At 47.5% G+C, this 13,988-nt stretch overlaps 1 protein-coding gene across 2 annotated transcripts in view; it reads right to left on the bottom strand.

Annotated features, from left to right (window-relative positions):
* The window catches only part of ZSWIM8 (zinc finger SWIM-type containing 8), a 2,332,791-nt gene that overhangs the window by 1,273,271 nt on the left and 1,045,532 nt on the right, over nucleotides 1-13,988 (bottom strand). For both annotated transcript variants that reach the window (XM_069240531.1, XM_069240532.1), the window contains exon 15: nucleotides 11,987-12,111. In XM_069240531.1, the coding sequence (XP_069096632.1) occupies nucleotides 11,987-12,111 (125 nt within the window). The remainder of the gene's footprint in view (nucleotides 1-11,986; nucleotides 12,112-13,988) is intronic.

Raw genomic sequence — 13,988 nt, 5'->3', positions numbered from 1 at the left:
TGCCCGGGACAGGGATTCTGTACCAATGCAGTTGGAGCAGCTTTGGCCCTGGCAGAAGAAGCACTCAGTCCATCTGGAGGCTGCTTCTTTGCCAATGCATAGCAGATCTTATTGCAGAGCACAATCCAGTGGGAGCTTGTTCTCTTCTGTATAGCCTTGCCTTTTTTCACTCAAGAGAACCCCACAGAGGGGATCTATCTGCCGAGTGACGATTTAAGCTACATATCTGTCCTAACAACAGGTGTCAACAGTTTTCTTTGAGCGACTCTCAATGACCAAGATGATATTAATCACCTCCGGACGCTGATCGAATGTGGTCAATCTCCCAGCATGATGGTGGAGATTGCCAAGGTTTGTGGGGAGAAACCTGCCCTACTGCTGCAACAGCAGATCCTCCCAGAGGGGCAGCCTAATCAGTGGACAAATACTTAAGCCCAGGAGTTCCGGATACCATACTCTCTTTGCCCAATACAGAGGCAGTAGGATGACTTGGGCCCATCGGTCCACATCTTCTTGAGAATTCGGGGCAGGGGTTGTATCAGCAGAAAGACATGAGGATTCCCTAGTTCCACTTGAGGATAAACACATTTCTGTGCGAGAGATGCCTTGGAAACTCCAACATGCAGAAGTGCTGACATTGGGCATGCTCAGCAGTGGTGAAGAAATCAATTAAAATTTCGCATAAGAGACCCTGCACCTCCTCCGTGTGTAATGCCACTAGTGATCCACTAAGCGTTGAAGGCTGAGCTTGTCTACCTTGCCATTCAAAGAGCCTGGCAAGTGGTTCACTATCAGAAAATTTCCTTGGTGGCCCAGCCATTTCCAGAGGTGCATGGACTTACTGGCATAAGGTCTGTGACCTCCATCCAGCCCTGTATGTAACAGTACTACATTGCAGTGGTGTTGTCCATGAATATCTGAAAACAAGGCCAAGCACATGGCTCTCGGCTCTAGAAGGCTGATTTGGAGCTGGGACTCCACAGGAGACCAGACTGCTCAGACCTCCACCTCTCTCAGATGGCTGCCCCAACCTAGAAGCACTGTATAGATCACCACTGTCAGATCTCGGTGGTGAAGGAGAGGGGTTTGCTGTAGACTCAATTACTGTCCAGTAACCATCACTGCAGATCTTTTGCAGTGTCTTCTCAAATGTTTACATGGCTGGAGAAGTCTCCTTGATGTTAGGCCCACTGAGACTTCAGGGCCCACTGCAAAGACAACATATGCCACCTGGCGTCCTTGGCCAGCAGAATGCAGGAGGCCTTCAGACCCAGCAGCCTCACAGTTGACTTCACTGAAAACCAGGACTGAGGCTTAAAGATCAGGATCACAGCCTGAATATCTGGACACAAAACTGTGTCCAGAATGGCTACATAGAAGGGGAGAGTGTTCGAGAATGAGGCAGGTGTTACCTTGGCATGTTGCTAGTAAACCCTAACGATGACAGGAGGTTTGTCCTAGTCTGGCAGTGGTTGATGACTGCCGGGAGTGAGCCCCTTTTCAACAGTTTCAACAGCCTATCAATAAAGTAGGGGAAGACTGGCACCCCTGATCTGCAAAGGTGTGCTGCTACCACTGCCAACACTTTAATGAACACAGATGGGGTGCGGGTGAGACTAAAGGGGGAACACAGAGAACTGAAAATGCTCCTGTCCCACTAAGAACTGCAGGTAGCATGAATGGGCCCGCAGGACAGGTTTAGGGAAACAGGCATGCTGCAGGTCAAGCACCACCATGCAGTCTCCAGAGTAAAGGGCAGAAAAGACTAGGGCCAGGGGAAGCATTTTGATTTTCTCCTTCCGAAGGAAGGCACTGAGAGGGTGCGGGTCTTATAAGGGATTAAGGCGTTTGTCTTTCTTTGGCATCAGAAAGTACTGGGAATAACAACCAAGTTCTACTTCTGGTGCTGTCACCTTCCTGATAGCCCCTTTGGCGGAAAGGGCTTGCACTTCCTCCTGCAAAATGGAGAGTTGGCCCCAGTCAGTTGCTCAGTGAAAGGTGTGGCGACGAGAGAATAAAAGGTAGAGCTTATCCGCACCAAACAATCTGCAGGACCCACCTGTCTGATGATGTGGCCTGCCTACCCAGCAAGATTAATCAGATAGTGCCTCCCATCGGGTGGCTGTGCTCCACTAAGGGCATGCTAAATGGGTTTGGCAGGTGGAGCTGCAGTGGGAGATAGTGGAAGAGTGGCCCAGTGACCTTGACTGTGGGGGTAATGGGCACTAGAGCCTCACCTGCAAAACTGTTGGGTGCCTTGTGGAGATTGGATAGGCAGGAGGTACAAGGCACCTCTGCTGAGACTGCAAGCAGAGCGGTAGAGTTGATGCAGCTGGCGAGGTGAGGCAGGTAAGACCAGGGAGGATGCTGTGGACCTGCTCTCCTTAAACCGCTTGAGATCGGAGTCTGCCTTGCCCCAAACAGGCGAGCCTGGTTGAGCGGCATGTCAATGATCGACGACTGGACATCACCCGAAAAACGGGCGGTCTCCAGCCAAGTGTGGCAGAGAATGGCAACAGTCATGTCAATGTCCTGCCCAATGGAATCGGTAGTGTCCAAGCTACAATTAATTATAAACTTTGCACCACCATGATTGCCCTGAATAGCCTAGGTGAGGACAGGCAAAAGTCTTCAGGGACATATGCAAGGACTTGAGCTACAGAATCTAAAAGGGTGTGAGAACAGTTTCCTAGCAGGCAGCTGGAATTCACAGATTGAAAAGCTAGGCTAGGGTATGAAAAAACTATTTTCTAATGTTTCCATCTGTTTTGACTTCCTACTGGGTGGTAGCAGTAGTTTGAGTTTGTTCTAATTGTAGATGTCTGCACCACCAAACTTTCAAAGGAGGGAAGCTAAGATAAAAGTGCAGTATCATCTGGGGCAACTGGCAATCTGGTAGTTACCAGGGGGCCAGAGCAAGTTAGAAAGAAGAAGAACTTGGTACTCCGGCATTGATGGAGTCAGCATCCACACTGATGCCCCGGGACTGGGCTGGCCCATGGAGTCGGTGGTGGTGTCAGGCCGGAGGCGTTCCAGATACAGATTCAGAGGGTCTAACTGACACAGAGGGCAAACCTGCTGGTGGTAATCAAGACCAAAGTCATCTCGGCACTGTGGGGCTCAGAGGCGCACCAGAGGGAAACACCAAGGAACCAAAGAGTAGGAGCATGGCCTTGAAGAACTCTGATTTGTTTGGAAGAAGCATACGACCCCGGACACTCGGGGTGCTGAAAAAAGTTACGGGAAAGTGATCAATGTGGATCGACTTTGGGAGTGAGATCCAGTTATGTGGTGTCACCCTTGCACCTTCCCAGGAGAACATGAGGGGCAGGGAAGGGGCTGATTCCAGCTTTGATGTCTTGTGTTTTACCTTAGATTTACTCAAAGACTTTGATCTGGACAAAAACCGACCTTGACAGCGACTTTGGGATTTGGACCGACCTTTTAACTTGGGCGAGCCTCATTGAAGAGTCTTACATTCTTTAGCTATGTAAACTCTCACCTTATCGATGCACATTCACTGCAAGCCTTAGGCAACCACAGGCACACCAGACTTTTTTTTTGTTAAACTTTTTATTGAAGGATTTTATTTTAAAAATCAGTATAATTTTACCCACATACATATGCCTGACAGTAGGCACTATATTAAAGTCAGCAAAGTAGTACCATAGTGGGATGGGGGGGAGAGTGCAACTGCATAGTGCCGGCTAAGGGTGTTGGCTCAGGGCAGATAAATGGGGAGGGGGGGTGGACTTAACATGGGGACCTGGGCAAGAGGGATGGCGATCTGTATTCAGGGGCAGAACTAGAGGTGGTGCTTGCAAGGAACAGGAGGGTAAGGCTGGTGTAAGGAGGCAACTGCATAGTGGCTGGTGTTAAGGAATGAGTACAGGAGCCAGTGGGATCTCCACTGCCTTTGGTGGTAACGAGGAGCAACACCGCTGGGAGAGGTTGTGGGATGCAGCCTTATATGGAGGAGTGCTGGTGGAGACTGGTGGAGTGGGGCTTGCAGGTGTAGGTTGTTGTTTCGGGTGAGCTGCAGAAAATGGCCTAGAAGAGTGTCCCAGGTTGGCAAATTTAGACGTTTTTGGAGGGGCCGGGCGTCTTCATAGCACAGGGCCTCACTCACAGCCCTCCTCCATTGTCGCAGCACTCCAAGCCAGGCAGCCACCGCAGGGGCTTGATTCACTCTCCATTGTAGGGTGAGTGTTCATTTGGGAAAAAGAGCAAGGCCGCAAAGTGTGCTCGCAACCTCTGTCTCCAGATGGCGCCCGGCAGCACGCAGCCTAGGTATGCAGGAGGGCAACAGTGATTGAGTTGCTCTGCCGTCAAGTAGGCTCTGTGTAGAATTGTGAACCGTATGCTCATAAAGCTGGCATTCTGTGCCACCAGCTGAGGGAACTTCAACGCACTATTCCACTCTGCATTGTGGAGTGGCCGTCCAAATTCCTCCTTCCATTTGCCCCTCAGTGCCACCAGTGGGAATCCAGTATGTTCCTATATGGCAATGTAGGACTATCATTTTGGACAGGGCTTTTTTCCCTTTCGTAGATAAGGGCAGAGCTTTCCAAAATTGTACCTGATATTTTAGGGACAAAAGGGTCCTCCTCAGGTCACCCTCAAAAAGGTCAGCTGGGGAGTGGCATAGGCGCACTCAATGGTATCGGACTGTGTCACCTTTACAGTTCAATACAGTTACCATCAAGGGCACCGCAAGTGAGGTGTCCCCCTCTTGGTGCGCTCTGGCTATGAAAGCACTGCGACTGAAGCAGCACAGCTGCAGCAAAAAAGCAACGTGTTGGGTTTTAGCTTCAGTCAGCATACGGCCCTTGAAGGCATTTAAGATTACAGTTTTTTCCAGAGTGGTGATCTGTTTTTCAGATTCCCTAATCTCTTTCTCAAGTACTCCTGCCAAAACCTGCAAACACCTTCACCTAGTAACTACTTAAAGGCATCCCACTTGAACACCCCGGTGGATGCCGTGGGCCGGTTCTGCGCAAAGTATTGGTTAATGTTTAGGCATTGGGATTCATGGAAGGCCGGATTCTCCATTGTTTCTTGGGGGGGAAGCCAAGTGGGAACCGGGGCATTACACGTCATGTCTGTTAGGTGTGCATCTTGGCGTAAACAACATGGCCTAGTTAGTCGGAGCATAGAGAGTGGTTGAGATGCACATAGATGTCATGCACTGTGGAGCAGAATGAGTAGACTTGTGAGTGGGGATGTAGGGTCCTCCACGGGTCCACAAGTGACCATCCGCAAGCCCACTCTGCCAAACGTTCCGTTTAGGCATATTGGGGGGCGGGGCAGGTAACGTGGGTGGGACCGATCTAGCTGCAAATCAAGTGTACGGTTGTTGTCGCCACCCGAAATCCATGGTGTTCCAGTTCTATGTGCCAGCACCGTGGATAATGTAGTTCAACAGGCCTCTGGTCTAAACTGGGGGCATATATGCTACTCATGAAGGATTTTGTAGCCATTGAGACGGCCTTCTATAAAGACATATCGCTCCTCCTCATCTACAATGGTATCTATGCTTAGAAAGGGACCCTGGGGAAAATCCAGATTAACGCCTTGTAGTCAGAGTAAGTGGTAGCTACAGTGAGCCCTCTCTAATGCTTTCCTAAGTGGTGACTCCTGGAGGAATCTGATGTGTGCATTCTAATGTTTAATATAGGAATAAACTGAATAGTGTTTCTTTGCCGTGTGCACATTCAGGATGAGGAACAAAGTTATATTGAGTGAGGCTATAGGGTTGATGGGAGGATCCACCCGTAGGGGACACTAGGCTGATCAAGAGGAGCATCTAAGAGAGCGTCAGTATGGCACCCCCTCTGTGGTGGATATAACAAGATGTTCTGCCCTGGCCAGACTGCAGTGGGAATCAGGGAAATGAACCATTACAACATGGTGAGCCTACTGTAAAGGCAGTAAGCCCGAACTGATTAATATATCAAACCATGAATGAAGATGGGATTGGTGACTCAGTGGTGCGAGACAAGGGGCAGGCGTGAATCGCCCTGAATCACAACAGTTGGTCTATCAGTGGCTCAGCGTCAACGGTATAGGGAAAAGGAAGGGGGGCAAAGGGAATGAAGAACATCCCCACCCCCAACAGTATCCAATCCCCCCATAGCAAATGTGTAAAGGGGTTGAACAATGTGAAGGGAAGCCAAAGTTTATGCCAAAGTTGACGGCGATCTGGGAGTAAACAGGATTGTTCACGATCATATTATGCCGTTTGCGGAGTGACCAGTTGGGGTATCAGATTCATGATGGGGTCCGTCTGTTTCTGAGAATTCGTCATCCGATGTGAAAATATGGGGGCCCTTTCCTCCTCTGATGAGCTGGCATTATGCTCCAAAGATGCCGCCACAATACAGAGCCCTGAGCCGGATCTCAATCATTTGCTCCAGTGCTGGGGTTTGTTCATCGTAGAGCGTGGGAAGGTTTCATTGACAAGCTCCTTCCCCCCATTAATTGACAGATAAACTTCCCCTCGGAGGTCGTCAGCAGTCTGGGGTGGTGTCTATCAATCCAGTCCCAGACGCCCTTGGGGTCTGCAAAAAAGAGATGTATCCTCTGCAAGTACCTTGAGTCAGGTGGGAACAACAGGGGGTATTGAATGCCTAGTTCATGAAGTAGAATCTTTGCTCCTAAGAAGGATGCCCCTTGGCACTGAACTGCAAGAGTATAGTCGGAAACAGCATGGTATCGCAGACTCTAAAGTGGAAGAGCTTGGCAAGCATGGGGAGCGGTGGCGCCCCTGGTATCGGCAGCCTCACCGGAACCCTTGGGCTCTCTCCATTGAGAAGAATGATGTGAGGTCAGATGTGGAGACGAAAGAGTGGAACCAGCCCTGTAAGAAGGCTAGGGGGACTTGGCTTCCAGCCCCTACAGGAGGCATATGATTTGGATGTTACTCCAATGGGATCAGCCCTCAGCATCTTCCATCTGCTCTTCTAGCACCTTCACTCAATTTTGAAGGTCGCTGAGTGTGTGTTGGCTGGTGACTACCTGAGGTTGTAACATAGGAAAACTCCTTTTCCCCCATCTGTGACTCTGTCTTTAAGTTTGTGATGATAGTCCTGTAGAAAACTCAGCTCAGCCACCAGAGAGGTCCTCTTATTCTCCATGGAGATTCTGTATTTTTCAATGGGTGCAAGGATTTTGTGGAGCTTGTCTTCGGTTGGAGGTGGGCTGCATGGAGAATTTTCAGGCAGGGGGGGGTTTCCGGCACAACTGTCGATGGGACTACCACCAGAGGTGCCAGCTTGTGCACAGCATATCTCAGGTGGCCCACTGCAAGAGAAATGGAAAACATGGAGGCAGGAAGAGGCAATGGCATCAGTGGGAGATCAGGTAAAGAGAACAGGCAAAAGAGAGGTCGAAGATGAATGCCCAGTTCATGGGGGAGGTACAGCTTCTCACAGTAGGTGTAGCCCTCCCCAGACACCTAGCAAGAGAGGGATATGCGTTGGCCAAATGCCTAGTTCTCAGGGTGGTGCCAAAGTCCACCGGTGATGTGCAGGATTTCCTCCTGAAGTAACAGGGTCCTCAAGGAGCCCAGTCAACAGCGCATGTTGGGCAGCATGGCATCGGAGAGACAAATTCTCAAGCCACCCGTGGGGCCTCCTCAGCGAGCAGGGGACCTTTCCCCATAGGTGGCAAAGGCCACAGCTAAGCCAGCAGCGGATGGTACCATCCCCTTCACCTTGGTTCGCAGCTGGGACCTTGTCTATGGACTCAGCTTCATTGCGGCATACAGCCATTATGGCCGGCTGGTCAGTTATGCCACCTTGTAGTCTTCCTCTTCCCAGAAGTTCACTGTCAGCCCGTATCTGGGGGACTGCAGGCAAGGGCACCTAACAGCTCCCATGGTCCCGCTGCTTTGGTTCACTGATCGCAGGGGAGCGCGTGGGCCTTCGGCCGGCTAGGGAGTCCTCTCCTCGCTTTGGGTCCCAACCGGGGTTCCCAGCCTGCAGGCCTCTTCCTCCATACAGCTGGGCACTGGTATTGCTGGGAGGGCCGTGTTTAGTGCCTCCTGGTCACTGTTTCCTCAGCGGGAAGGTGCCCGAGTGTGTAGAGGAGGCTGTGGTCACCACCGCCCCTGAGTCAATCATGGCATGTTGCACTTTTGAAGCAGCTGCATTCGGGAGCAAGGGATCTGCTGAGCATGAGGCCAGCCTTAAACGCGGCAGCCTCCTCTTTCCACTTGCCCTAGACAGTCACCAGGGGGGGAAGACAGACGTGCATGTGTCACCAGCCATCTGGGGATTGCTCCCTCTCACCAGGGCCTGAGAGCCCCAGCATGCCAAGTCTTCGTTACAGCCGAATGGGCCATTCACAATAGCTCCTGGTCTCTTCCCTCACAGCAAGGCAATAGGTATCGACCCACTCCAGCATTCTCAGGAATCACCTCACTCTCCAGGCAGACGCAGCTGAAGGCAGGTAAGGTCGCTGGGTGCCAAATCTGGACCAGTGTGCAGGCCATCATTAAGTAAGATTTTGATTGTTGGGGTAGGGCTTTGGCGGCCGGATCCGCGAGGGGGTAGATGGCACCTTGGCCCTCACTGAGGCACAGGCATCGAGTGATGCCGAGCCCCGGGAGGCGGTTTTGAAGGATTATGTTGGCCGGCAGTGAAGATCTCTAATCGAGAGCAGCCACCATGTTGGCTTACCAAGTTACGCCTCGCCCACAGGCAGATCTGATGAGGACCAGTCACTCACTCGGATCAGGGTGACATTACAGATCTTTTGAAGATTTTGATTGCTTCTCCAAAACTATATTCCTCCAGATAGAGGCCTTTTCCTGTGGTGGGATAGAGGGAAAGCTCCCATTGAGATTTCCTTCTGTGCTCCCAATATTGCGGCACTAGTTGAACCACAAATCAAAACTACATTTGGTAATTACCTAAACGTTGCAGGTAATCTAATTAACAATGGGTCCTGATGAAAGCCATGGACCCTGAGTGGCTGTGTCAGGCTGAAACATGTCAAACTTAATTTTAGTTGTGTAGGATTCATTGCTGATCCTCAAAGAGTCACTGTTTTTAATCTTACCCTTATTCTTTTAATGGACACTAATAAAAAGGAATTTAGGATATGAGGTAATTTTAACTTACATTCTTTCACTTACCTTCTCAGTGAGAAATCCTTCAGTTCATTTGGATAACGGGATATTGAAGTGAATGGAGACCCCGTGATGATTCTACCCACAAAATCACCCCACAGTGGTAACATTCACCGCTGAGGGTAGAATATGTGGCAGAGGGTCTTTTGAGAAAGATCTCAGAGGGCCTGGAATGATATGGTATGAGGGTTCACTTCTTTTAGTTATTAGAGGATCAGTCACAGACATTTGTTTGTGACCATCCTTACAGAGTTTCAATCATGTAGTTTTGGGAGGTAACATTTCCCTTGCACACTGTTTTTGAAGAACTGTCTGAGGTAAATGGGTCTCAAAGAGACGAACGGCAACTCTGGATCGGCATCTTGGGGTGTGGATAGAAAGGAACTGTTGTTAACGTACAGGAGTGGTGCCTATATAGGCTCTGCACGCCATTTCCAGAGCGTAACGGTATCAGTATAGAGGAATCAGCAGCTTGAAGTCTCTATCAAAAATGCAGATTTACAGGAAGAATACACAAAATATTTCAACATATAGATGAATAGATTTCCAAAATAATTTTGGGTAGTTCATGATCATTTAAAGAAGCCATCTCCAGACACTGGTATCAAAATTACCTACTAACTTTATACCCACATCAACACCTGTAGCAGCTCTATGCTCATTTTTATTTGTTTCAGAACATCTGTTAATACTGCTAAAACTAGCATATCGTATGTGGTGATATATACACTATGAAATATACTTCACTGTATCTTAAATTATCTACAGGTAGGAAAGTTAGGAGTATACACTTGTCTTGGGGTGTTATATGAGGTTAGACCGCTTCCAACTTATTAGTTTTCCCTATATTTCTAAATTCAATTTCATCTTGCTTAGTGAGAACTTTGCCCATGACTGCATGTCCGGTTTGCAGACTGTTTGCTTAGGAGGCCCTGAAGGGTCTCCAATATTGTTCCCTAACATCTTTAATACATACTAAGTCTTCCATACACAGCCAATAATTATGTCAATAAATGTTGTACCTGAACTACAAATCCCAAGCCCTCTGATGCAATGTAGATCTCTCAATCACAGGACAAGTATGTTCTGAAATGGGCTCCACTAAGTGTGATAACCCCCATCAAACTATGTTTCTGATAGCTGATGAGGATTTCATAATGATCAGACTACATATATTGCACAGAAATTGGTGCAGGCGTAGATGCAACGCCTAGTAGCAACCTCTACTGGTTGAAATTCTACCCATGAAAAATATTTCAAATGTATAGACTTGCTGAATCCCCTATCAATGTCCGAAATGCTTCATGTGAAGATTAATGCTTAAGCTGTAAAATGACTAAAAAGAAAAAAAAACACTTGTACTGGGCCCGTGAGATTACTCAGACATCCAAACTCCCACATTGGGCATCATGATATACTTTTCTAAGCCGACTTTGAAATGCTGCCTTAGAGACTCTGACTTTTCAGGGAGGACCAGGTTTGGATCAAGTTATCAGATTGGTAGGAGTAATAGACAGGATGAGACCCACACATCCCCACAGTCTACCTGGAAATAGTGCTTATTGGGTAATCTTTAAATTCTGCCAGAGACAGTCAGCTACATTTTATTTAGAGTGGATTACAGGAACACCTGCCCCAAAGCATGTACACACCAGAATCCCATGCTATCAACTAAAAAGGCTTTATTTTTGTATTAATGCCTTGATTTAGTGCAGGGTATGTGAAAAAGCAAATTGCACGTATAAGCAATATTGTGAGTAGGATACAGGCAAAACATACATTATGAAAAGTGGCAACATGAGTGATACTGAAGTCAACCTTTGATGTAATCTAAAATGGAATCAATTCACTCATTTCCCTTCTTTCCTATTCCTAGCTAATGTCTACATGAGCATCAAAATCTTGACAAAATAGAAGCTTCCCCGATGGTGCACACAACAAATGCTCATCATGTTTGCATTCCCCAGGGACAAGGCCAAACTTAGTCTGTTTTGGCATTATTCTGAAGAGAGTAAGACACTGGCAGCCAATGTGGGCTTATCACAAACTGTTTGTCACAGCAGCTCCTCCTAGAATGTGAGAAGCATGACTCTCCCCAAAAGATTCTCACATAGACTTCTATAACACTTCTCAGCATTAGTACGAGAAAATAATGAATCCCGTGATATGGGCTGTAAGGTGTAACCAAAAACTGTGAACTCCCTAGCACATGCTGCTAAAGCTACATTGTTTCCATCTAAACATCATAATGTATGCATATATGGAATGTCAACTATTACACTTTATAACAAAACATTGTTATAATATGCATAGACATAATTGAAATGGCAATAATGAAATATATGTAAATAATAATGAACATATGAATACATCTATGTTGTGAAAGGGGTTAAAAAGCAGAAATAAAGATCGGCAAACAACACCCTCACATTTAGATACTACCCAGCTCACCTTTGTTAGACTGAACCTGACAGAGAAAAAAAAACATTCTGAAGAATCCTTTCAAGTTAGGAAAGTTGTTCTTTGCATTTTGATGTTAAAGGAGAATCTCATTATAGACAGGCCTAGAGTCATTGCCTACAAGGTCCAACCTTTAAAACAAAGTGCAGGACATATTCACCGAAGGATGACCTACCACGTATGTAAACTTATAACAGATTCAGCCTGCAATATAAACCTTTTTTCACCCTTGGAGACGTTCGGAAACACTAACATTTTCAACTGGAGATTAGCAGAGCCAACAGTACCTTCCATTAATGGCAAGCATACATACAACAGTTTTCTTAGATAAGGAGCGCAGATTGATAACAGCAAGAACATAGTAGATCAAAGAACACAAGTAACAATACATACCTTTTTCAGCTTAGACTGGTCATCCTTGTAAGTGATCATCAAGGCAAGGGCCAGATCCCCCTTTTCTCGTCGAGTCCCTTCACAAAGCAAGGGATGCTCTGCCTCACTCACAGTTGTCTTCATCCCTGGCATTTATATTAAGGAAAGAAGAAAAATCAATTAAGAAGCAATGTCACATTTCTTCATATAGTTTAATTCATGACTCAAAGTCGGAACTGTCAAAAGGCAGAAACGCAAGTGAAGTTGTCAAAGTCTTTGAATGGTATAGCTTGTGAATCAAAAGGATAGTTCTTTTTAAAATGCACATATTAGAGTGCGTCCATGATGGCGACAGTGTGAGAGCTTCCTTCTCTAGCTCCGTGCCAGGCTCATCGATTCCCCATTCTCCTGCCCACCATCCAACAATGATTGCAGTTGTCCCCGCAGTGGTGGCACCCTGTGGTATTATGGGTTAGCCCAGACTGGCTGCTCTTCACCACCTGCAGAAACAGCATTAGAAGCGGGCCGAGAGTGGCCAAGGTGGAGAGTCAACATAATGGCCGCACGGATCATAGACATCCCTTAAGCCCTGGGCTAATCTACACATAAAATCTGCAGTCACACCAGGCTAGACAAGTGGTATCACCCCATGAGGACAACATGCAATTCTCACAGCACAATTTAGAATCTTCCCCACAGACACAAAAACCCTTGAACAATAAATAGACTACAGGCCCAGCGTGCTCCACATGATGGTGAACCCCTGGACAAAACAGCAAAGAGAGAGCGGTCAGGGGCGCTCAAGTATATGGTGAAACTCTTCTCCACATTGCAGCAGAAATCACTTTCCTGAATCATATTTGACAGTGAATGCCGGGCCACAGGTTCCTCAAGGTAGGCACTGGGAATTTACAGGTGGGGCAGAAGGCTATGACTGCTGTCAAATCTTACTTGAGGTGCACTCGCTGAAGCCAGAATTGGGAGTGCTTTAGCCTTTTCCCCGGACATGTATCTTTGGGGACAGAGGGGTGGGGCTTTCTGGAACACACCATTAGATTAGACTGGGATATCGTCTACTCCTTGCCACTCGCACAGGGTCCCAGACCACCAAGATCATAAAAGACTGACTTCCTTCAATAGGTGCCCTCCTGACAGCAAGTATGTTGGGCACCCCACCACCAATATGGTTCCCACAAACACAAAAAGGCTAATAATGCAAAATAAATCTCACCAAGGAGGTGGCCAAGAGATAAGACACCTACAAAGATCGGGGCAAATGATGTAGACAACTGTACCCCCCTCCACAAAGGCAAATACAGGGGCCCACAGATGCACCTCTCAGCTATTCTTTATGGAGGATTTGTTTGACAAACTTCAGAACGATATTGAAGCCCTCTGAGGTGCAGCATGATATGGGGGAACAGTGACAGAGGGTCTCGACTAGAAGATGCCAGTGATGCTAGAGAATAGGAGCAAGACTTGTTGTAGGGAAATGCTGGACCTCTGGGAGCAGACTACAGACCTCCATTGTCATCTTGAGGATCTTTAAATTAGATATAGAAGGTCAAATATCAGGATACGAGGAGCTTTACATGATGCTGAAAAGGAGGACATTGAGTGTAGGTATGTCTACTGGAAGCCAAATACCAGCTGCATAGGACACATAGTGTTGGTAATTCATTCCATTATAGAGACAGATCCTGGGTGATTTAATCTGTATTCACCACTTCAGACAAAAGGAGGCCATTATATCAAAAGCCCTCAATGCAGTGTAGGAAAGTACCCCCTTTTTGGCATGGTTCCCCCAACTTTTGACCTGCTATCAGTGTGCTTAGACTGTTTTCACTGGGATCCTGCTAACCAGGAGCCCAGTGATTGTGCTCTCTCTCTCCAAATTTGGTTACCTTGGATGTTTGTGCACTCCACAACTGGCATACTGGTGTCCCCTTATAAGTCCCTAGTATAAGATACTTAGGTACCCAGGGCATTGGGACACCGGAGTCCCCCCATGGGCTGCAGCACG

The sequence above is a fragment of the Pleurodeles waltl genome, chromosome 6 (genome assembly GCF_031143425.1).
Source record: "Pleurodeles waltl isolate 20211129_DDA chromosome 6, aPleWal1.hap1.20221129, whole genome shotgun sequence".
NCBI classification, from domain to species: domain Eukaryota; kingdom Metazoa; phylum Chordata; class Amphibia; order Caudata; family Salamandridae; genus Pleurodeles; species Pleurodeles waltl.
The sequence above is the reverse complement of the archived record's forward strand: the minus strand, read 5'-3'. Positions and strand labels throughout refer to the sequence as shown.